Raw genomic sequence first — 25,850 nt, 5'->3', positions numbered from 1 at the left:
TGCCTCTCCCTCGCCTGAGATGGAGGGGGGAGAAGTGGAGTGGTGGCATGTTCAAGGGAGCAGGCGGAGTGGAGGTGAGCTAGGGTGGGGGGTTGCAGGGTAGGAGCCGCAGGAAGCAATGGGGGGGGAGGGGGATGCGGCACGCTGAGGGGAGGAGACGGGGCCGGGGATTTAGGAAAGGGATTGGGAAGGTGACAAAAAAAAAGCGGGGGTGGGCAAAAATTTTTTGCTGGGGCAGCAAAAATCCTAGAGCCAGCCCTGTCTGTCTTTCTCACCTTTTCAGTGTTTAGAAAATGACTGACAAACAGTGCATGTGTCAGTAATATGCCCCTCTCTCAGGCATAACAGGCATCTTGTATGTCCATCATTGAGGGACATAGCCACCTCACCAGATGGGCAATATTTGCACCACCGATATTTTTGCTCAACCATAAGAGCTGTAGCTTGGTACCAGGCAATGAAAAGCACTACTACCCAAAACAGAAGCCTATTAACAGGGGCGACGAGTTGTATGGGCTGGTGATGCCCGGGCTCCACTAATATTCAGGGCCCAGGCTCCACCAATGTTTGGGGCCGGGTCTCTCCCCGGCCCCCACTTGCTGCCCCTGTGAGCCTTCCCTGGGTCCCAGAGCGTCCCTGCCTCTCCCCTGCAGCTCCAGGCTGACTCTGCTCTGTTGGTTCCCGGCATCAACTGCCACCGCAGGGTCCTAATGCCCCCCATGCACATGAGTGGCAGGGCAGGCTGCCCTTACCCTGCCCTTCCACCTCTGACCCTTACGTTTTCCAGCTGCCCCCTCCACCAGCACCGGGGGCCCCCTTCCCGAAATCACTGCTCCTGGGCAAGGGGCAAGCCCCATCCCTAATCCCCAGTGAGGCTTCAGTGAGGGACAGCAGCAGGGGAGGAGGTTCACATGTCATGGCAGCCCCACCCCACCCCAAGGGAGGCAAGGGGGCTTCCTGGACCTGAGAGGGGCCCTAGGAGCACGTGCAGTGACAGCGGTGCAGGGTGAGTGTGCTGCCAGGAGGGAGAAGGGGGCCCCTCCCCCAGAGCTCACTGCTGCCGGCGGGGAGAGGGCCGGGGGAAGTCCTCCTCTCTGGCCCCAGCCCCGGGGCAGCCTGCCTGCACCCTAAACTCCTCAGCCCCATCCCAGAGCTCACACTCCCAGTCAGAGCCCTCACCCCGCACCCATACCCTCTGCCTTAGCCCTGAGCCCCTCCCACACTCCAAACCCCTCATCAGTGGCCCCAGCCAGAGCCCTCATCCCCCAGCACCCTAACCCTCTGCCCCAGCCCCCTCCTGCATCATGAACCCCCGAGCCCCACCCCTGCACCCCCTCCCACCTCCAACTCCCTCCCAGAGCATGCACTCCCTCCCCCTTCCCACACACCCCCTCTTATACCCCTACTCCTACCCCCACCCTGTCCCACACACCCTCTCCTGCCCCCAAATTCCCTCCCAGAGCCTGCACCCAAACTCTGTCCCACAGCCTGCACCCCTCACCCCCTCCTGCACCCCCACCCCCTGCCCCAGCCCAGAGCCTGCACCCAGCACCCAAACTCCATCCCAGAGCCTGCACCCCAGACCCCATCCAAACTTCCTCCCAGAGCCCAACCTCTCACCCCTTTTGCACCCAAACGCTCTCCCAGAGCCTGCACCCCAATCCTCTGCCCCAGCCCAAGGCCTACACCCCAGACCTCCTCCCCCCACACAAACTCCCTCCCAGAGCCTTAGGCAGGTGGGGGGCGGAGTTTGGGGGGCAGGTTCTGGGCACCACCAAAATTTCTACAAACCTGCCATGCCTGCCTATTAAAACCTATCTATCGTAAATACCAAGACCTATATTAAGATAACTATATATACACACACACACACACAATTTGTTTTAAGCTTGCAGGAGAAACTACAAGCAGCCACACTCTTCCTCACAGCCTTGGGTGGGTGGTAAGGAGGAACTAAGGGTCAGCTGGCCCCAACATGCTGATCTTGAGTGCACATGCACCAAAGGTGGATTTTATATTTAGATATATATGAAACAAACACTAAGAACTTTCAGCTGGTGATTTTTAGAAGACTAAGTTGTAAATTATAAAGTTAATCAACTTATTTGATTTTCAATTTTTTGCTTGACTCCTTTATATCAGTATGAACTGATGTTAAAATATTGTATGACAATCATCTCCACACAACATCATTAAATGTTAGCTTACAATTCCTTTTCAAAGTTGCTATTTTTAAAAGGTAACTAGCGCATGACTATAAAAATATATTTGAAACTGCTACCACAACTTGTTAACATAAATCTGGAAAAAGCAAGCAAGCAACCAACCAACCAATGGCTACATTCCACAAAGTGTGTTTAAAACAGTAGGAGAGATTTTAAAAATCATAGGCAGTTGGAGAGTGTTTATATTTAGGAACAGTTCATTAAGTGGTATGAAGTTACCAAAGTCCTTCTCAAGCTCTCACACAACGATTAGTTATAGCTCACAATGTGACTGTCAAAGCAGGATACTGTAATGTTGATTGTGAAGCTGTCATTGGGAGAAGGTACAGTATATAACCCCACTAAGATCCAAACAAGTTAGTTTAAGATTTACTCATATAAAAAGGTAATTGTGTTTAAAAAAAAAAACACCAAAACCAAAAAACGACTTCTATGAAAGTCAGTCTGAAAACAGGACCTCTTTCACTAGAGTTTATTATTACCACCACCACCAATACAGACAGGATTATTATTTCAAGTGCAGAATAAACAGTGTGAGCAAATAGACTAACGCTAAATATTTCCTGTTTTCATTCAAGTATCTTAGTAAGAGACAGATTAAGAGATGAGTAACCAAAACATGATTTTCGGAGATTAAGTTTCCTTAAGAGGCATCAATGGATCTTAACAGAAGTGTTCTCACCCCTCCATGTTTCAATCTTGTGCTCCTCCAATTCATAGATCTGAACCTACAATGAAAACATGAAAGTCTATAATGCTTTAAACATTGTCCAATCACAACCAAAGAATGTTAGGTTTTAACAATAACTTTCAGATCTGAATTATCCCCCTCAGTTTCACTGCGGATTCACTACTGCACAAAGACAAAGTTGGTCCTAATTCTTGAAATACCCTGGCCCAGTGAAGAGCAACGCTTACTGGCACTAACACGCAGGGAACAAGAGCAACACTTCCCAGCACTAGGTTTAAAGACATAGACCAAGTGATTATAGCATCTTATAAAAAGAGCGCACAAGCCCCCCCCCCCCCCAATTTAAAAAACCCTTTGAAGGTCACTTTTAAAGGAAAATTGATGAATGGTGTTTATCTGTATGAAGTCATTGAAAAGACCCAGTAATGAAGGATAAAAGTGTGAATTACAAAACTGAGATAAATGCTTTTTCCTCTTTTTGACAGTACTGACCCAGCAGTCTACTGAACTAACAAACCATTCCTTCTGATCTGATGAAGTGAGCTGTAGCTCACGAAAGCTCATGCTCAAATAAATTGGTTAGTCTCTAAGGTGCCACAAGTACTCCTTTTCTTTTTGCGAATACAGACTAACACGGCTGTTCCTCTGAAACCATTCCTTCTGGAGTGGACTTAATTGGGAGATGGGTGCTCAATGACTTAATGAGGCAGAAGGCTGACAAACCAATGAGAACAATGAACCCATGAGCTGGGAAAAGTTAGAAGATAGCAAGGAATTGCAAGGGGGAGGCTAACAGGAGCCTGGGGATACTGGATCTTTCCCTCTCCCTCCACAGAAAGTGGGCTAAGGGGCAAGTTTATGTGTCCTTATATATTGCTGCACAAGGCTGTACTAATGAACTGGTGGAGGGGACCTAATAAACAAAACACTGGTGCTTATAACCTTAGAAAGCGTTCTGCCTTTGTGTGTGGTGGTCCAAAAGGCAGAGAAGGTAGCCTTGTTACACCCTTAAAGGAATAACTGGGGACATGGCTGAATTTTTATTCTGTAAGACTTCATTTCCCCTTGTACAAGAGAAAGCATGAAGATAATGTTATGATTTTTTTCAACCACAGCTGGTGCTTTGTTCTCATTATTAAAACCTACTGAAGACCATATTTTTCCCCTCCCAAGCCTCTGTCACACTGCCCAATTTCTTGTTGCTCAGATGGCAACCTCCTGCAGCTCTGTCTCCAGACATCATTATATGACCTCCCCAAGGTTGTTAGGGGCTTTCTGCAATTCACTGACAGTTTCCTGAATATATTTTTAGCAGCTTTATATGAGAACTCATTATTGCTAACTGGTGATTACCACTTATAGAAAACCTTGTCTAGACATGTTAGTTTGCAGCTCAACCACAGCTACTGCCCTGGCTCTACTCTGGGCCAAGGCACCCCCACCCCTCTCATGAGTCATCTTCAGGTATTTCTGAGGCTTTAGTATTTAGATGCATTGGGCAAATTAGGATAGTTCATCTACTAAATTAAACCACTAAACTAATGGGGGCCACCCTCAAACATGATCATTCCTGCAATTGTCATCCCTTGAAATGTGCCAGAAGATGCTGAATAGTTGACACAGTCACCAGATTACCTGAAGGAACCATTTCTAGAAGCAATATAAAAGCAAGATATATATGTGAGTAAAACAAACTAGTTTTCAGGGTACTTGCAAACAGCAAAACAGGTGAGAGATTTCAGCTTGATTCTGTCTAGCTTAGCTATCAGAAACCTTGTTAAAGGCTGATGAGATGAAGTTACACCTGTTATAATCACATTTTGAAGAGAATATTCCTAAAGGATTAAAACCTGGCTCAGGATTCAGAATATAGTTTGACTGTTGTTGATAGTTGCAGCAGATGGTTGTAATGCTTTCAGAAATTATAGGAATGTTTGTGGCAATGCAAAAGCCTTGAACTTTGTACAAATCCTTGGCAATGGTGTTTTGATGCCTTTATGCAAAATAGAAATGCATTTATTAGAGGTAAAAAAACTCCCCAACTTTCCTCAAATGGTTTAAAGAGGTTATCCAATACTTGCACAGTGGCACATGTTGGGCTTCAAAGAAAATTCAAGTGGAATGTATGTAAGTCACTTGTTGTATTAACACACAGGAGGAGAGGTTTTTATTGCCCTTAAAAATATACAAAATCACAATGATTGTAAGGTTTTCAAGCTTAATTCAAATCAGTGAAGTAACTCCAGCTTCACAAAATTAAGAGAATTCAGAGTATTTTAATTTAAATTTACAATTACACTGGATTTGCATTCAGCTGCTACATAAAGAAAAATCATTAATTTAGGGGCAGATTCTTAACTACTTACTTATCTTGAGTCATACCTTGCTATATAAGTAGTCCCATTGACTTCAATGGGGTTAACTTGTGCAAATGCAACCCAGTAAGTTAAAGGGTTGCACAATCTGGTCCTAAGTGGTGTTATTAATTTTGCATGAATTTTAAAGACTGGTTTACAGTTATTTAAGAAAAATACCTTAAGATAATTTAATTTTTACTAGAACAGGAGCACCACAATAGTAAAATATACAGAGATTTTACAAATATTCCTGCTCATTTTGTAGGAAACTCTGTAGTAGCCATTTAGGATCAAATTCTGCCACCTTTACTCTGGTTGACTTGTCCCTTACTATGCAAGTAGTTCCATTTTAAATCTAGTCTGTGGGACTACTTGTGGAATTAGGTGCTACATAATTTAAGAAAGGGGAGCAGAATTTGGCTCTGAGATAATATACTCTGTGCAAACAAACTGGTATTACCAAAAGCTGAGAATTAATATTACAATATGGAAACTACTACTTCTCAATGTACAGTCCCTCCAAATTGTTTTTCTAGTGTAAATCACCAAGAAAAATTCTAGTTGTCAGTTTCTTAAAATGGTGACGGTAGCTTGTGTCAAACTCCTTGCAGCCAATACAGTAAATAAAATGCCTTGTGTTAACTGCAAAATGGAAGTGGGTTGACCAGTTTTGCAAAACCTCCGACTTCAATTGTGATTTTACCCAATTATTCTGTTATTTTGTAACAATACAAAAATGTGGGAGTTATTTTTTTTTAAAGTAATCACGGATATGGGCAATTGGGACCTAGCAGCAGCAAGAAAATGGCAAGCACATGAGTGTATATGTAAATAAGATAGCGAATGAGAGTTTTAAAACATAGCTAGCTCCAGTAAAACTGAATGTCTGGAATTGATTGTTTCAAATTACTTTGGCTGAGTTCTATCACAAAACAGAACAGACAGCAGCACACATGTAACTCAGTTACCATGTTTACATGATAAATAATATACATTCAGCTGTATTAGTGAATTTTTCATTTATCTATGTCTCTTTACCAAGCAAACAGAAGCTCTCAGTGTATACACTCCTTTCAGTGTATTCTCTGAGCTGTACAAAATAGCTATGAGCTGAAGAGCATCTTGTGTATTGGCTATTCCTGGTCAGATCAAAGTTCCATCTACTCCACTATCCGGTCTTCCAACAATGGCCAGCACCAGACACTTTAGGGGGAATGAACAGAACATGGCAATTATCCAGTGATCCCTGCCCTGTTATCGACTCCCAGCATCTGGCAAAAGTTTAGGGACATCCAGAGCATAGGGTTGTGTTCTGACCATCTTGCTGAACAGCCACTAAGAAACCTAACCTCCATGAACTTACCTAATTCTTTTTTGAAGCCAGTTATACTTCTGGCCTTCACAACAGCCCTTGGCAACGAGTTCTACATGGTGACTGTCCCTTGTATGAAGAAGTACTGTCTTATGTTAGTTCAAAACCTGCTTCCTATTAATTTCATTAGGTGACCCCTAGTTCTTGTGTTATGTGAAGGGCTAAAGAACACTTATTAACTTTCTCCACATCATTCATGATTTTATAGACTTCCACCATATTCCCCCTTAGTTATCTCTTTTCCAAGATGAAGAGTCCCAATTTTTTGAATCACTCCTCATATGGAAGCTACTCCATACCCCTAATCATTTTTGTTGCCTTTCTCCATACTTTTTCAATACTAATATATTTTTGTGAGATGTGGCAACCAGAACTGCACACAGTACTCAAGGTGTGGGCATGGCCATGAATTTATATAGTGGCATTATAGTATTTACGGTCTTATTATTTATCCCTTTCCTAATGGTTCCTAACATTGTTAGCTATTTTGATTGTCACTGCTCACTGAGCAGATGTTTTCAGAGAAATATCCATTAGGATTTCAAGATGTCTTTCTTGAAAGGTAATGGCTAATTTAGACCCCATCATTTTGTATGTATAGTTGGGACTATGTTTTCCAATGTGCATTACACACTGAGAATCTATTGATAGAGATTCTCTAGGTTTTAGTCAGGAGGAGAGGATGGAAGAGGATAAAGTATGGGCCAGATCAGACGAGAAACATTCACATAAAAAAGAATCTGACACATCAGAAAAGGGCAGACAAAGAAACAGTGACAAGTTTTTAAAGTACTTGTACACAAATGCTAGAAGTCTAAATAATAAGGTGGGTGAACTAGAGTGCCTTGTGTTAAAGGAGGATATTGATATAATAGGCATAACAGAAATCTGGTGGAGTGAGGACAATCAATGGGACACAATCATTCCGGGGTACAAAACATATCGGAAGGACTGAACAGCTCATGTAGGGGGGAGGAAGGGGGTGCGCGCGGGAAGGGTGGCACTATATGTGAAAGAAAATGTAGAATCAAATGAAGTAAAAATCTTAAATGAATCTACATGTTCCACAGATGGATAGTAATTCCATGCTCTAATAAGAATATAACAGTAGGGATCTATTATCGACCACCTGACCAGGACAGGGATAGTGACTATGAAATGCTAAGGGAGATTAGAGAGGCTACCAAAATAAAGAACTCAATAATAGTGGGGGATTTCAATTATCACCATATTGACTGGCTACATGTCACCTCAGGACGAAATGCAGAGACAAATTTTCTCGATACTTTAAATGACTGCTTCTTGAAGCAGCTGGTACAGGAACCCACAAGGGGAGAGGCAATTCTCGATTTAGTCCTGAGTGGAGCGCAGGATCTGGTCCAAGAGGTAACTATAACAGGACCGCTTGGAAATAGTGACCATAATATAATAACATTTAACATTTCTGTGGTGGGAAGAACACCTCAGCAGCTGTGGCATTTAATTTCAGAAAGGGGAACTATGCAAAAATGAGGAGGTTAGTTAAACAGAAATTAAAAAGGTACAGTGACTAGAGTGAAATCCCTGCAAGCTTTCAAAGACACCATAATAGAGGCCCAACTTAAATGTATACTCCAAATTTAAAAAAAACAAAACAGTAAAAGAACTAAAAAAGAACCACTGTGGCTTAACAACCATGTAAAAGAAGCAGTGAGAGATAAAAAGGCATCTTTTAAAAAGTGGAAGTCCAATCCTAGTGAGGTAAATAGAAAGGAGCATAAACACTACCAAATTAAGTGTAAAAATGTAGTAAGAAAAGCCAAAAAGGAGTTTGAAGAACAGCTAGCCAAAAACTCAAAAAGGTAATACAATATTTTTTATGTACAGCAGAAACAGGAAGCCTGCTAAACAACCAGTGGGGCTCCTGGATGATCATGATACAAAAGGAGCACTTAAAGACGATAAAGTCATTGCGCAGAAACTAAATGAATTCTTTGCTTCAGTCTTCACGGCTGAGGATGTTAGGGAGATTTCCAAACCTGAGCCGTCCTTTGTAGATGACAAATCTGAGGAATTGTCACAGATTGAAGTGTCGTTAGAGGAGGTTTTGGAATTAATTGATCAACTTAACAGTAACAAGTCACTGGGACCAGATGGCATTCACCCAGGAGTTCTGAAAGAACTCAAATATGAAATTGTGGAACTATGGTTTGTAACCTGTCCTTTAAATCAGCTTCTGTACCCAATGACTGGAAGATAGCTAATGTAACATCAATATTTTAAAAAGGGCTGTAGAAGTGATCCTGGCAATTACAGACCAGTAAGTCTAACGTCAGTACCAGGCAAATTAGTTGAAATAATAGTAAAGAATAAAATTGTCAGACACACAGAAGAACATAAATTGTTGGGGAAAAGTCAACATGGTTTCTGTAAAGGGAAATCATGTCTAACTAATCTGTTAAGAGTTCTTTGAAGGGGTCAAACATGTGGACAAAGGGGATCCAGTGGACATAGTGTATTTAGATTTCCAGAAAGCCTTTGACAAGGTCCCTCACCAAAGGCTGTTACGTAAATTAAGTTGTCATGGGATAAGAGGGAAGATCCTTTCATGGATTGAGAACAGGTTAAAAAGACAGGGAACAAAAGACAGGGTAGGAATAAACGGTAAATTTTCAGAATGGAGAGGGATAACTAGTGGTGTTCCCCAAGGGTCAGTCCTAGGACCAAACCTATTCTACTTATTCATAAATGATCTGGAGGAAGGGGTAAACAGTGAGGTGGCAAAGTTTGGAGACAAAACTAAACTGCTCAAGATAGTTAAGACCAAAGCAGACTGTGAAGAATTTCAAAAAGATCTCACAAAACTAAGTGATTGGGCAACAAAATGGCAAATGAAATTTAATGTGGATAAATGTAAAGTAATGCACATTGGAAAAAATAACCCCAACTATACATACAATATGATGGGGGCTAATTTAGCCACAGCTAATCAGGAAAGAGATCTTGGAGTCGTCATGGATAGTTCTCTGAAGACGTCCACGCAGTGCACAGCGGCAGTCAAAAAAGCGAACAGGATGTTAGGAATCATTAAAAAAGGGATAGAGAATAAGACAGAGAATATCTTATTGCCCTTATATAAATCCATGGTACGCCCACATCTTGAATACTGCATACGGATGTGGTCTCCTCATCTCAAAAAAGATATGCTGGCATTAGAAAAGTTTCAGAGAAGGGCAACTAAAACGATTAGGGGTTTGGAACAGATCCCATATGAGGAGAGATTAAAGAGGCTAGGACTTTTCAGCTTGGAAAAAAAGGAGACTAAGGGGGGATATGATAGAGGTATATAAAATTATGAGTGGTATGGAGAAAGTGATAAGGAAAAGTTATTTACTTGTTCCCATAATGTAAGAACTAGGGGCCACCAAATGAAATTAATGGGCAGCAGGTTTAAAACAAATAAATGGAAGTTCTTCACTCAGTGCACAGTCAACCCGTGAAACTCCTTGCCTGAGGAGGTTGTGAAGGCTAGGACTATAACAGGGTTTAAAAGAGAACTGGATAAATTCATGGACGTTAAGTCCATTAATGGCTATTAGCCAGGATGGGTAAGGAATGGTGTCCCTAGCCTCTGTCAGAGGGTGGAGACAGATGGCAGGAGAGAGATCACTTGATCATTACCTGTTAGGTTCACTCCCTCTGGGACAGCTGGCATTGGCCACGGTCGGCAGACAGAATACTGGGCTGGACGGACCTTGATCTGACCCAGTATGGCCATTCTTATGTTCTTATGTATTTATCAACACTCAATTTCATTTGCCATTTTGTTGCCCAGTCACCTAGGTTTGTGAGATCCCTTTGTAACTCTTTCCAGTCAGCTTTGGACTTAACTATCTTGAGTAATTTTGTATCGTCTGCAAACTTTGCCACCTCACTATTTACTCGTTTTTCCAGATCACTTATGAATACATTGAACAGCACTGGTCCCAGTACAGATCCTTGAGGGACCCTGCTATTTAGAAGTCATCTGTGAAAACTGAGGATTTATTCCTACCCTTTGGTTCCTATTTTTTAACCAGTTACTGATGGAGGAGATATCCTTCCCTCTTATCTCATGATGCCTACTTTGCTTAAGAGCCTTTAATGAAGACCTTGTCAAAGGCTTTCTGAAAGTCCAAGTACACTGTATCTACTGGATCACACAAACACATGCTTGTTGAGTCCCTCAAAGAATTCTAATAGATTGGTAAGGCATGAATTCCCTTTACAAAAGCAGTGTTGGCTCTTCCCCAACATATCATGTCCATCTATATGTCTGATAACTCTGTTCTTTACTAAAGTTTCAACTGATTTGATTGGTACTGAAGTCAGACTTACTGGCCTGTGATTACCAGGATCACCTGGTAAAAAAATCCTTGTTACATTAGTTATCTGCCAGTCAACTGGTACAGAGGCTGATTTAAGCAACAGGTTACATACCACAATTAGTAGTTTTTCAATTTCATGAGTTCCTTCAGAACTTCTGGGTGACTACCATCTGGTCCTGGTGACTTATTACTGTTCAGTTTATCAATTTATTCCAAAACCTCCTCTACTGACACCACAATCTGGGACAGTTCCTCAAATCTGTCACCTAAAAAGCATGGCTCAGGTTTGGGAATCGCCTTCAGATCTTCTGCAGTGAAGACTGATGCAAAGAATTCATTTAATTTTTACGCAACAACATTGTCTTTGAGTGCTGCTTTAGCACCTTGGTCATCCAGTGATGCCACTATTGTTTGGCAGGCTTCTTGCTTATGATAAACTTAAAAAAATATTTGCAGAGAGTTTTTTTGTGTTATTTGCTAGTTGCTCTTCAAATTCTTTTTTGGCATGCTAACTATACTTTTACACTTGACTTGCCAGAGTTTATGTTCCTTTCTATTTTCCTCAGTAGGATCTGACTTCCAATTTTTAGAAGATGTCTTTTGGCCTTTAACTGCCTTTTACTCTATTGTTTAGCTATGGTAACTTTTTTTAGTCCTATTACTGCTTTTTTTATATGGGGTATACATATAGTTTGAGCCTCTATTACAGTACAGGTTGCAGGCCTTTCACTCTGTGACAGTTCCTTTTAATTTCCATTTCTAGCCTCCTCATTTGGGGAGCCTTCCCCTTTCTGAAGTTAAATGCTACTGTGGTGGGTTTCTCTGATACTCCCCTCTACAAGGATGTTACATTTATTTACATTATGGTCGCTATTATTGAGTGCTTCAGCTACATTCATCTCTTGGACCAAATTCTGTGTGCCACTTAGGACGAAATCAAGAATTGCCTCTCCCCTTGTGGGTTTTAGGACTAGCTGCTCCATGAAGCAGTCATTAATGGTGTCTAGAAATTTTCTCTCTGCATCCCATCCTGAGGTGACATGTTCCCAGTCAATATGGGGACAATTGAAATCCCCCATTCTTATTTGGGCTTCTTTTTTTGTAGCCTCTCTAATCTCCCTGAGCATTTCACAATCACCGTCACCATTCTGGTCAGGTGGTCAGTAGTATATTTCTACTGCTATACCCTTATTATTCAAGCGTGGAATTTCTATCCATAGAGATTCTATGGTACTGTGATTCATTTTAAGATTTTTACCTTATTTGACTCTATGCTTTCTTTCACATATAATACAACTCTTCCACCAGTGCGACCTTTTCTGTCATTCCGAAATATTTTCTACTGTGGTATTACCAAATCCCATTGATTATAATTGTTCTACCAAATTTCTGTGATGCTTATTATACAAATATCCTCATTTAATGCCAGGCACTCAAGTTCACCCATTTTAGTATTTAGACTTCTTGCATTTGTATATAAGCACTTACAAAATGTGTCCATATTTAGTTGTCTGCCTTCATGTGATGTAATGGAATGGGACTTTTCTTCATTTGACTGTTTCTCTTCAGTTCCTAACTATACTTTATCAACTTCTATCCTCTCCTCTTTACTAGACTAGGTAGATAGAATATCCTCTTTAATAAATCCTCTCCTAAGGGATGTTTCTGTCTGATCCATGTGCTCCTCTGCATCTGTCTACCTTCCCCCAGCCCTTAGATTAAAAAGGACTTAGAGGAGTATTTAATCTTACATGCCAGCAATCTAGTTCCATTTTGGTTTCGACGGAGCCCATCCTTCCTGTGCAAGCTCCTCCTTTCCAAAAATTTTCCCCAGTTCCTAATAAACCTAAATCCCTGCTGCAAACACCATTGTCTCATCCACACATTGAGACCCTGCAGTTCTGCCTGTCTAAATGGCCCTAGGCATGGAACTACAAGTATTTCAGAGAATGCTGCCAGGGAGGCCCTGGACGTCAATCTCTTACCTAGCAACCTAAAATTGGCCTCCAAGACTTCTCCTACCTTTCCCTATGGCACTGATACCTATGTATATCGTGATCACTGGCTCCTCTCCAGCATTACACATAAGTCTGTCTAGATGTCTCAAGAGGTCTGCAACCTTTGCATCTGGCAGGCAATTTACCATGTAGTTCTTCCAGTCACCACAAACTCAACTATCTATATTTCCAATAATTGAATCCTCCATTACTACTACCTATTTCTTCCTAACAGGGGTCCTTGCACCTTGAGAGGTATCCTTAGTATGAGAGGATACTATGACATCATCCGGAAGAAAGGTCCCAACCATGGGAGCATTTCCCTCCGTTCCAGCTTGATGTTCTCCTTCCCCAAGACTTTCATCCTCCTCAACAGCACAGAGACTGTCAGACTGGGGGTGGGACCACTGATACTGTGTCCCAGAAAGTCTTGTCTACGTACATCTGTCTCCCTTTGCTCTTCTAGCTCAGCCACTCTGGTCTCAAGAGCCTGTATCTGAGAGCTGCAATCTGCTTGCAACAAATGACTTCACCATTTAATTTTATTTTTTTTTTTTAAAGTGTAGGACAAATTTTGTAAGTAAATTTATGGAACTAGTTTTTGCTTTTAGTTGATTCGCCCTATTAAAAAAACTCCCTGTAGGTTTTCCTTCCAGATTGAGGGAGACGCTGATCATGCCCAGTTATCTACAGTGGGTGGCTTATGTATAGGTCCCAGTTTTTAGTCATTGCACGAGGGGATCCCACCCTTTGCAGGGCTTATGTCTCTGCTGATGGGGGATCAAAAGGGAAATAAATGTTCCAATGCACCCAAGAGTAAGTTCTTCCCAGGGCCAACTCAAAGGGGAAAAGGCCAGCAGTACTTTCTTACTTCAGGGCTATTTAAGTAGCAGTTTTCTAGAAGTCCTTCTGGCTGAGTAGCTGAACTGGGCTTGCTCTGTCAGGCTTAACCAAGCAGTTCATTGCATTCCCCAGAGGGTTGGGGGAGGAGATCTCCTAGATGGGAATTCCCGCTATGGCTTCAGGAGTTGCTACAGCCATTTGCTGCTCAGGGTGACCTCTCCCCCTAGCTAACTGCAGTTTCCTCCTCTTTAAAGCCCTCCTCCTACATGACATGATTGTCAGAGCTGGAGAGGCGGGGCAAGCCCTGCACACAGAGCCTCTCTTGCACCTTCCTCATCAGTGTGCGATCTATATAACTCATCACTCCCCCCAATCTCCCTTTTTTTTTGTCCACCTGAATAATGTTGTACGTGACTGAACATGTGCAAATCACATATTTTGAATCAAATGTACAATAAAATCCTAAAAAACTATCGTCAACTATATTTTAAGTACTTTTCACACTAAATCACTTTTACGTAGAATCACTATTTTACACTCGGTTTAACTAGACCTTTTACGGAAACAAAAAATCTTAGTAGTAGTAGTAGTATTATAATAATAGTGCCTAAAAAGTTCAAAACCAACCAAGATTCTGTATCTAGATCCAGCCAAGATGATGGCCCCACTGTGGCAGCACCAAACACACACATAATACAAGACAGTCCATGCCTTGAAGAGTATAATTAGAAAAGACAAATGGGAAAGAAATGTTACCCACCTTTACAGATGGGAAACTGAGGCAGAGAGGGGCTAAGTAATTTGCCAAAGATCACAGCAAGTCTGTGGCAGAGCTGGAAATTTAACCAGAGTCCCAGTCCAGTGCTTTGACCAGAAAGCCATCCTTTCCTCTCAAAAGCACAATAAAGCATTTCTATAGCAAGTTAAGCTTCTAAAGGTTGTACAAATATTAAATCAATTTTCAATGCTTTTGATTTGCATTTATACATGCTATGGTTGTTAATGATACAATTAAAGTCTGATATGGTACTTACCATTGGAGACTTATAGTATCTATGCAGTATATTAATGAAATCTGTAATTGTTAACATTCCTGTAACAAGTGGAAAAAATATAAGAGCATTTAGAAAAGGCATCTTAAAATGATCTTAACTATGTTTTCATGTTTTTTAAAATATTTACTTCTAAATTGCTGTAGTTCACATTGTCAATTAATTGAACACAACATTTTAAGAGTTTTATAAATGGCCAATAATTTCAAAAGCGTGCATACTAAATTCTCCAAGTTAGCACTGACACAATGGACTATAACAGAAAGAACAGACTCTGTACTGGTAGAAGTTGGAACCAAACTCCTGGATCTGGATATTGCATCTGGCCCTTTTATCTAACAATTTTAGTCAAACAAACCCTGAACTAGGATTGCCTCCCTGCTTACATTTTTTTTTTTTTTTTTGGATGGGGATGCAGGGGAGGATAAAGGGTTTCAAAACCCAATTATGCAGTTTGGGACTCAGGTCCGCCACTAGTCTCTTTTGTGAGTCAAACATTTACTTAAAGAAAATACAAGCAGTAGACAGATTCATAGATATTAAGACCGGAAGAGATGGTCATCCAGTCTGACCTCCTGTATAACACAGGCCAAAGAATGTCACTCAGTAATTGCTGCAGCAAGATCAAAACTTCCGTTCGAACTGGAGCGCATGTTCTGGAAAGCTATCCAGTTATAACTTAAAAGATTAAGTGACAGTTCATCATATCCTTAGGTGTATATAGGATAATGCAATTTCCGTCAGTAATACCAAGTTATCAAAAACATTTTTAAATTTTACTGAAGTCCTACAAACTGAACAAATATCATTCCACCTAACGGATTACTACTCCTACAGCTGAACTTCTGAAAGACATATGAACAAGCATTCAGGGGAAAAATGTCAATTTCTAGAGGTCAACTTTAATTGACCAGAAATCTGAGATGAGCAGAAATCAAAACTCAGCATTGATCAAGGCACACAGTCCTTCATAAAATTACTAGTGCTTCCCATGGCTTTGAAATATTAAGTTCTTTATAATTTATTTCCAAGAACCTCTCAATCTACATGACAGGTTACACAAAGTATTTATAACGGTCACTATGATCCTGTTTTTCAAATGTGATAGTGACATAATGCTATATTCCAAAATTAGAGAAGTGTTAAAGAAAGCTGCTAAGGCTTCTAATTAGCAATATAAGGAGCCAAATGCATTTCTAGCCCTCTCAGGATGAGCTTAAGTTATAGCATTCTGTATTTAATGCTTTTTTGCTCTGCAGTCCATACAGAGTTTGAGATGTACATGTAGTCTGAACAGCTTACTGGGATAGTAAAATAAGACAGTGAAAGAAATTAATTTAAAGGGAAAAAATTGGATTGTGTCTTTTTATGGTGTAAAGAGACCTTTCAGGCCTTCTTTATTCACCACAAAGCAACACAAGAACATAAATCCAGTTTGTTTCTTCACATGTTACCTGTAATACACAAATTTGGGAGTTTTACTTTATCTATCGTAGACTCGGAAGCAAATCAGTAGTTGGGCTCGATGCTACATTGTTTTCTACGTACATCAAAGCCTTGGAGGAGAGTATCACCATGTTACTGTGCAGTCACACATGCATACTGGCAAGTGAGGACAGTGAAGAAGGTAACAATTCTGGTGGTAGACTTTTTGGCTAGCCCAGCTGTATGTATAGTAAACACTGCTTCCAATTTGAAGAATATTTTCATTGGGCTAGTTGGCCTTTACGTATATTAGTTAAGAGTGGAAAAGCAAATCTTTAAAAGTTGACGAAACACTACTCCTTCAGAATGGATAACTAGCATTACCCAGGCTACATCTCGAGATGATTTATACAATAAACTGACAAGTAAGATTTTTAAAGCTTAATTTTTGCTGAGAATATTTATATATTTAAAATGTAAATGAAAGGGATTTGAAAGATGCCCTGAAAACCAGCTAGATTTTTAGGCTGGCATTTTCAGAAGAACCTAAGGGAATTAGGTGTCCAATTCCCACTTAAATCCATTGGCAGTTGGGTGCCTAACTCCCTTAGGTGCCTCTGAAAGTCCCTGCCTCAGTATTCTGCCTCTGAGGTCTCATGCTACACCCTCCAATTCCCAACCCCTGAAATGGTAAACATAAAATGGTAAACATTTGGGGGGGGGAGGGATAGCTCAGTGGTTTGAGCATTGGCCTGCTAAACCCAGGGTTGTGAGTTCAATCCTTGAGGGGGCCATTTAGGGATCTGGGGAAAAAATTGGGGATTGGTCCTGCTTTGAGCAGGGGGTTGGACTAGATGACCTCCTGAGGTCCCTTCCAACTCTGATATTCTATGATTCTATGAAAATAAAGCAACCAACCACCTGGGGCCCCACATCTCACTGGACAGGCTCGCCTAGTATTTCCAAACCCAAGTGTTCTAAAGAGTCATGAGTCAGGCCCATCAAAATCGTGAAATTTCAAAAAGTGTGTGTTCTGGTTTTTGAGCTCTTGTGGTTCATGTCTTCAAGTTCTTGTCTGCAACCCATGAGATCTGGAACGTTACTTTCATTTTTAAATACACATTCTCATGTAACTAACCTGAGTTCAGCAGCTGAAGTTCTAAGAAAAAAATCACCACGTATTGAGAGACTCATGATAAAGTCATAGGAATTAGCAACACTTCAGCCTTCGCTGGAGGAGTAAGAAAACTCACCACCAGATGCATTTCCAGGATATACAACACAACCCAGCTAGCGTTGGCTCCTTTCTCTACCACAACCCCACATTAACTCCCTGCTGAAAAACACCAGCTTTCCTTACCTACAAAACTCTGTTTTTTACTCTCCCACAGTGGAGCTGCTCGAACACCATTTGCCACCAAGGCAAAGAAAGCCTTCTTCACCTGCCAGAAGAAAAAGCAACCAAACAAAACCTTACTGACATTACACCATCATATTAGAAGAAACCAACAGGGTAATATACGTAGAATCACTAGTAAAAATGCAGTTAGTCAGTGGATAGTTTTTGTTTAAAAATAAAATACATTTTTTAAAAATAGTTAAATGCTGACCAAAAACAAGATAAAATCTTTATCTTATGCTCGTGTGTCTTTTACATTAGTCTCTCTGATAATTAGGTACAGCTGGAAAAGTATGTCCACACTACCTTAAATTTGCTTCTTTCATCAGTTTTATGTCACACACTTAAGGTGATGCACAAATAGAATGGACTAAAAAAAAAAAAAAAAAAAGAGAGACCATCTGTGATAATGTAAGAGAGCTCTCAGACTACCAAATCAAGAATATAGTTTGACAGAGATTGTAACGTAATGTCTTTAGAAAGACGATACTGAGTCACCTGAACAGTAGTCAGTTGAACTTTCTTAGCAACATTTGCATGAGAAAAGGTAGAAACTGAACAGAAGTGTCATTTCCACTCCTGTTCCTGTCAGCCTTTGAGCTGCTGAATGATTATACAAGTTTCTTAAAACAAAAACAAAAAAAAACAAAAAACCCTCAGCTTAATCTGATTAAGTTGTCCAACAAGTTAGTGAATTTTGCTAAGAGATAAGCATGGGGCACATATTCTCCCTCCTACTTAAAATAATTTTCTTATTTCAGTTTCAAAAATCACAGGTTATAAATGTGGTCTTTAAAATAAAAATAATCCTGTGAAATTTGTGAACATGGATTATACGCATCAGATGGTTGCATTTTTTAAAAAGTTATTGAATGTTAGATAAAAACTTTCATGAGCACTATCTGATAAAGACAACAGATGAGAAATTCCTCCCTCCTCAATAGAAGCATTCTTTGAGGGCAAGAAACAGTCATCCCTTCAGAGAAGGGCCAACAAAAATCAGAAGGACCGAGTTTGATAAGTATTAGAAGGTGTAAACAAATAAGTCCTTGTGGAGAACACAGAGCAGAGAAACCAGCTCATGTACACACACGAAGCTGGAGAAAGGGAAAATTCTGTCTTATCTGTGACTTTTCATTGAAGGACACTCCATGTCAGAGTCCTCAAAGTGGGGCATTCTCTAGAGGCAGACTAGATCTTTGTTCTGAGTCTGGGTTCAGGATCATCCCTCAGAAATAACTCTTCAGGAGGACAGCTTCCAAAGCTGAAAAATACTAACTATAAGAGTGCTATTTAATTCAAATCATTTGAAGCAGAGCCTTGAAATGAAATTTAGGAGCTTCCTGGAGGAACACCCTCCTTCCCTTTCAAACCACTTAACAAGTGAGCAATAATCAGAAAAAACAACCCTATGCAATCCCTACATGGGTCAAACTATCTGACATGGAGTCCTAGAATGAATGTTCATAGGTAAGGCAGAATTCTCACTTTCTCAATCCCCTCCATGCAGTGCAATGCAGAAAGCAGTAAGTCATCCCCACCATCGCCAGGGAGGGACGATTCAACCATGTACAGTAAAAGCTTTGTTATCCAGCATGTTGGATAAATGGGAAGTGCAGGTAAGTCAAAAATTCCGGTCAACTAAGAGGGAGGGAGTTTGGATGTGGGAGGGGCTCAAGGCAGTGGGCTGAGGCATGGGAGGGGCTTTGTGGTGCCGGATCCAGGCGGGGCCCACCTCGGGAGGCTCCCTGAAAGAGGCAACATGTCCCTGTTGCTCCAAGGTGGCGGTGCAGCCAGACAGCTCTGCATGCTGCCTCCGCCCGCAGGTGCCACCCCTGCTGCTCTCATTGGCCACGGTACCTGACCAATGGGAGCTACGGAGCCAGTGCTTGGGGCGGGGGCAATGCATGGAGCCTCCGGGGCCGTTCCTCAGCCTAGGAGCAGCAGGGACATGTCATAGAATCATAGAATCCTAGAATATCAGGGTTGGAAGGGACCTCAGGAGGTCATCTAGTCCAACCCCCTGCTCAAAGCAGGGCCAATCCCCCAATTTTTGCTGCTGATCCCTAAATGGCCCCCTCAAGGATTGAACTCACAACCCTGGGTTTAGCAGGCCAATGCTCAAACCACTGAGCTATCCCTCCCCCTTGCTTCCACTATTGTCACTGCTTCCAGGGAGCCACACAGAGCCAGGCAGGGAGCCTGCCAGCCCTGTGCCAACTAGACTTTTAATGGATATCAGAAATGCTGGTTTCTAGAGCTTTCTGATTGGTAAGTGCCAGATAACACAGCTTTTACTATATTATTGAAAAGGAATTTAAGGACTACTGAGGCATCCTGTTCCTTAAGGCCCTTCTCTACCAAACCTGCATCACTGGAATTGAGGATGTTGACTCTATAGTGTATGAGACAGTATGGATGGAAGGCCCTATAATAGCTTTGCAGACCACCTCAGCTTGAGAGAGGGCTCCTGCACTTTAGAGGATCTAGAGAGGAGACTGTCTCATAATAGATTTTAAGGCTTTATGTTGCCTTTTTAAGAGCTGACTTGAGCAATATCCTTCACTAGTACTGGGCCAAACCCCGTTTGAGGGGCAAAAGTGATTTACCAGGGAGACTGAAAAGACCATCTGCAGGCACGTCTCCCTGAGAAAATAGATAATTTATGTTTTCCTGTGGGACCCCAGGGGCTGAAAGGGGAGAGGAGATGGGCCCATCACCCAAGTAAAGGAATTTGACTCACTTCATCCAGTGCTCACAGATGCTGGGTCCAGGCTAAGGGGGCCAACTTCACTGAATGAGGAATGAGCCAAAGCCACCAGAGAAAAGTGACTCCAAGAGGTCACAGGAGTTGGCACCTTTCATGGCAGTCAAAGCCTTGCAGGTTTGGAAAGGGGGAATGCTTTGTGGCCTTCTCAGACATCCCAACATATATCTTGCCTACTTGCTGGCCAGGAGTGGGAATTTCTTCCTGAGGGTTGCTTTGGGAGGTTGGAGAGCTCTTACCTTCCCCTGAGTCTAAGGAGGCTCCAAACAAAACAAATAAACAACACTTTCCTGCTTTCTCTGCAAGCTCTGCTCCAAAGGAGACCTGAAATCTGTCTTGTGTGCCACGTAGAGGCAGAAAATTCTGGTGAGTTCTTCTTGAGGAAGTGATCCTAAACCTAGGCTCAGACCAAAGATCCAGTCTGCCCCAATTGCTATGAAGATGTGGAATGATTCCATGTGAAGACTGTCTGACATGGAGGGGACTGAGTGATACGTTTGTCTGCTGACCAGATAAAGTTCAAGCAGCAGGACTACAAGCTCCTACATTGTTCAAACCTGTGTTTATGCTCATACAATCTATGGCCTCTGCAGAAACTGTCCTACGGGTGCCAATTCATGCCAGTTATAGAGGTCTGTGACATTCCTACCAACATACAATGAACTGCAAACAGATAAGCTCATTTGAAACTCTGATCACCATCAAAAGTTGCCAACAGATACCAGAGTTAGTTCTTATTAGTATAGGGCAAGAACGATGGTATCTTAGTTATTCGTGTGCAGTAACTGCTGGCAAAATCCAACTTTTTTAAACCACTTATTTTGGTTCACTACCAACCTGGCCCATATTTAACCAAGGGATAAAGAGGTGACAGGAGCCCTTTAGTTAGTCATTCAATTATCCAGAAGTTCCCTTGCCCCCTCCATATTCTGTTGATCCTTACAGGTGGTTTTTTTTATATAATACCAGTCACCATAACGATTTTGTATGTCCTGTACTTATAATAGTGACCACATTCAAAAATTTCACTTCAAGAACTTGAGCAAAAGTTGGGCAAAAAAAGTTTAAGATAATTTTAGAAAAGCACAATAACTTTAATGGGTTAGACTGTGTCTTTTAATCACAGACCGTAGCAAAAGGCTGCGCACAGTTGTATAGCCTCACGGGACAATGCCTCTCAGAACTCCAGGGCACGCAGAGGCTGTGAATGTGCTAGTACACGAATATATAGTGCAAACTGCTGGCTGGTACAATAGGTACATATTTGCCCTTTCCCATCCTCTGGGGGTACTGAGCATTCTGTACTGTCAAAGAGTGCTGGGGCTGTTATTCCATCTGGTCCACACGCAGGGCAGGGAAGTAGTGAGTAAGGGGCACCTACATCAAAGGCCAGGCCAAAATCTAGCCTTAAATAACCATGTACGTACATTTTTTTTTTAAATACACCCGCCCCCTCCATAAGCTGACAGCATGCTAAGTGAATGGTTCTAACAGGAAATGTAAGTAAACTGCTCACTCCAATATGGGAAAAAATATGGGTCAATGGTAAAGAAAATGTTTATGAAGCAGAGAAATGAACAGATCAGAGTTCTCCAACAAAGGAAACAGCAGCAGCAAAAATCTACAGCGTAAAATAGCTTTTTTTGTGATGCCAACCCTGCTGAAGACAAGTAAACCAACTGGTAGAACTGGAATAGAGCACTATAATTCGTTGAAATTTAAACCCATAGATATTACATGAAGTTACTCAAACTTATATCCATATCCTTTTCCTTGAGGAAATTCTCCTCAGCAGAGTTGGTGCCTCTGTGATTTAAATACTCAGGCAGAGAAAGAAACTAGTTTGTGCCCGTTAATCTGCACTTATAGTTGTGAGAGGACTCACTGGGTCTCTCTGCTAAGCAATAAACGAAGGAAAACTTTTCATGTTTACAATGCCAAAGGGCAAAGGGGTGGGGAAGAAGGAATGGAGGATAAGAATTTGTTGTCAATGCCCTTCCGAGCCGTCACGGGGCTGTTTATGCCGACATTTTGTTTTCTGTTTTGCTTGTAGCATAGCACAAAGTGGGTCTCTCAAGTTTCTCAAATTTTTACTGTTGTGCTTTGTTAATAACCTTAAGTTTAGATTAAGAAAGATGGTAACAGGGTAACAAGCCTTCTGGATGCAGGGGAAGCAAATGTGATAACTCTCTACTTTAGTAAGGCTTTTGATGCGGTCTCACATGACCTTCTCATAAGTGAACTAGAGAAATATAGCCTAGATGAACCAACGACAAAGTGGATAATCACCTTGTTGGTATACCAACCTCAGACAGTAGTTATCAATGGTACACAGTCAAGGTAGAAGGGCATATCAAGTGGGGTCCCAAGGGATCTGTTCTAGGTCTGGTTCTATTCAATATCTTCATAAATTATGTAGATAAAAGCACAGAAAGTACACTTCAAGTTTGTTGATGATACCAAACTGGAAGGGGTTATAAGTGCTTTCAAGGACAGGATTAGAATTAAAAATGAGCTTGACAAACTGGAGAAACGGTCTGAAACAAACAGGATGAAATTCAATAATGACAAATGCAAAGTACACCACTTAGGAAGGAATAATCAATTGCACAAATACAAAATGGGAAATGACTGCCTAGGAAGGAGTACTGCTGAAAAGGATCTGGGGGTTATAATGGATCACAAAAGTAAATAAAAGTCAACAATGTAATACTACTACAAAAAAACTGAACTTCATTCTAGGGCAGGGGTTCTCAAACTTCATTGCACGGTGACCCCCTTCTGATAACAAAATTTACTACACGACCCCACGAGGGGGAACAAAGCATGAGCTTGCCTGAGCGGTGGGACCAAAGTCAAAGCCTGAGCCCCACTGCCCCAGGCTGGGGGGACAAAGCTTCAAGGGCTTTTGCCCCAGGCAGGGGGCCTATTACCTGAGCCCTGCCACCCAGGCTGAAGCCCTTTGACCCTGGGATGGTGGAGCTCGGGCTTCAACCCCGCGTGGTGGAGCTTGGGTTTCGGCTTTGGCCCTGGGCCCCAGGAAGTCTAAGCCAGCCCTGGTGACCCCATTAAAATGGGGTTGCAACCCACTTTGGGGTCCTGACCCACAGTTTGAGAACCACTGTTCTAGGGTGTATTAACAGGAGTATTGTAAACAAGATTTGAGAAGAAGAAGAGTGCAAACAAAAATTGGAGAGGTTAATGAAATAAACCAAAGAGGGCATGGGGCACAATAGGCAGTGTTGTGTGGGCACCAGCTTCTCTGGCTGCACTGAGTGAGAGGCAGCTGTCTGAGGAGATGCAGTGAATAGGAGATTAAACAAAATGGTGGGGAGGAATCACAAGCCCTGGGAGAGCGCAGGTAGACAGGGCAAGCAAGGCTGGGTAGGACAGGGAACAAACAGCAAAAGCAGGGCTGGGGCTGAGTAAGAGAGTACCAAACAATGCAGGAGAAGCAGCTGGACAGGGCAGGTAACAGGAGTATGAAGGGAGTGCCCTGGGAGGGACAGGGGAAACAGGTTACAAATCATACTCTTGGGGGAAGAGTTCTGTACATGCACACCATGTATGTGCCACAATGATTTTTTTTTCCTCCACACACTATAGATTCTGCAGGAGAGGTGCTGCAGTTACACCTTTTGCCCACCAAGGGCTGCCGTGGTGCCAAAAGAGAGGGCAGTCAGCCAGCAGAGAGGCTGTGTTCCTCACAGCAGAACCAGGTGAAGAGGCATGGGACGGACAGATTGGAGTGTGGACACAGGAGCTGGGAGGGGCAGCACTGAGCCAGGGGCTGAATGGGAGTAAGGGTGCAGGGTCACATGGAGACAGGGGAGATATGCCTGACTGAATGGGAGAGTCCAGGGGTCAGCCGGGGTCTGCATGCGGGAGGTTCCCCAACTCCCTAACAATCCCTCCCCTCCCTGTTCACTCCCAGGCTCCTTCCCAGCAATTACATCCCTCTCCCTCAGTTCCTCTGTTACCCTTGACTCCCCCAAGCTTTTTCACTCCTCCTGAGGGGTGCAGGAAATATATTTATGTATTGGAGCCTAGTAAGGAATCTGTCAAAAAAGCCATTTTCTGAATTTTATTTTGTTGTCTGTATTGTTACAGACATGCTTGCTGACAGGTACTTTGAAATAAGTTCCCAAAATAATTGAAACTGGCATGATATAGTGTGTTATTCTGACAAATAAAATAATTTTAAAATACTGTGTGCAGAATTTATTTTTTGGTACAGAATTCCCCCAAGAGTAAAATTCCCCCAGGTGGGGAGGAGGGAGCCAACTTGACAAGCAGAGGAAGGTGGAGAAGGCCTACCAGCCCTCTGCAAGGAAAGTCTAAGGTGCATGCGCACCCACATGTGCTTGCAACAGACTCTCTGCTGCAGCAATCCCAGGGGAGGCTGGTGGAGGCTGCAGGCAGGCAGGCAGACAGGCAAGCAGGCAAGCAGATGGCAGTCAGCAGGAGCAGCAGTGTGGGAGGGCTCCAAGATGTTCCCCACTCCCTAGCAGCAACAGCCTCCTTCAGCAGCAATGACAAGTTCTGCCCAGAGTCCTAGGATGTAGTAGGAATGACCCAGGGGACTACAGGAAGGGAAAATATGGCATCATGTCTAAGAAAGATGAATGATGCCTTAGAGAACTAGATTCCATCCCTGCTTTTGCGACAGAGTTCCTGTGTCATGCTGGGCAATTCATCCAAACCAAACTTTTAATAATTGGGTACTAATTGTGTGTTCCTCATTTTTTGGGACCCAACTTGAAACACCTGATGTTGACTTTGCAAAGTGGTAACTGCTTATAGTTGCAAATGAAATCAATGGGAGCTGTGCTTTGAATATAAACAAAAAACAAAACAACCTACTGCAATAGTGATAAGTACTGTGAAAATAAATAAATAAAATAAAATAAATCAGACCCTATGTTTCTCAGATTGGGCACCCACCATTAGTTTGACAATTCTGGCCTTACTTTCTGTGCCTTTGTTGTAAAGTGGGGATGATACCACCATCTAATCTCACATGTGTGTTGTGAAGATAAATACATTAATGCTCGTGAAATACTCAGATACTATGGAGACAGCACCATGCTAACACTCAGATTAATTAATTAATTTGCATGTAGGGTTTGGATGGTATGCACTGAATAAGACCTAGGGTCATACACTGAATGAGGCAGGGATTCTGTGACAAGGGGGCTGAATTTAGGCTGTCTTAACCTTAATTCTGTCATTTCTTAAATTTTTAGAGAATGACTTTGTAATCTGAAGGTTCTTTCAATAGAACTTTTAAAATCTAAAACACACCCACCCAGCCACACTTTCTCTCCCCAAGACAGGGAATTCCTTGCTCCACATGGGATATAAAACCATCAGGGA

General features: G+C 42.1%; 1 protein-coding gene and 1 long non-coding RNA gene across 12 annotated transcripts in view; one reads left to right on the top strand and one right to left on the bottom strand.

The window, feature by feature from the left end:
* Positions 1-14,220, top strand: part of LOC125631219 (uncharacterized) — a 64,704-nt gene extending 50,484 nt beyond the window's left edge. The window contains exon 5 of the long non-coding RNA XR_012667305.1: positions 13,224-14,220. This is a non-coding gene — a long non-coding RNA (uncharacterized LOC125631219). The remainder of the gene's footprint in view (positions 1-13,223) is intronic.
* PRKAG2 (protein kinase AMP-activated non-catalytic subunit gamma 2) overlaps positions 1-25,850 on the bottom strand; it is a 386,915-nt gene that overhangs the window by 27,822 nt on the left and 333,243 nt on the right. For all 11 annotated transcript variants that reach the window (XR_007354878.2, XR_007354879.2, XM_048837547.2 and 8 more), the window contains 3 exons: positions 17,669-17,750; positions 14,866-14,924; positions 2,908-2,953 (listed from right to left, as the gene is read on the bottom strand). Coding sequence is in view for 9 of the 11 variants with exons in the window: in XM_048837547.2 (XP_048693504.1) it covers positions 2,908-2,953; positions 14,866-14,924; positions 17,669-17,750 (187 nt within the window). In the remaining 2 variants the exon portion in view is untranslated. The remainder of the gene's footprint in view (positions 1-2,907; positions 2,954-14,865; positions 14,925-17,668; positions 17,751-25,850) is intronic.

The sequence above is a fragment of the Caretta caretta genome, chromosome 2, assembly GCF_965140235.1.
Source record: "Caretta caretta isolate rCarCar2 chromosome 2, rCarCar1.hap1, whole genome shotgun sequence".
Lineage (NCBI taxonomy): Eukaryota > Metazoa > Chordata > Testudines > Cheloniidae > Caretta > Caretta caretta.
Note: the sequence above shows the minus strand (reverse complement) of the source record. Positions and strands in the feature narration are given on the sequence as shown.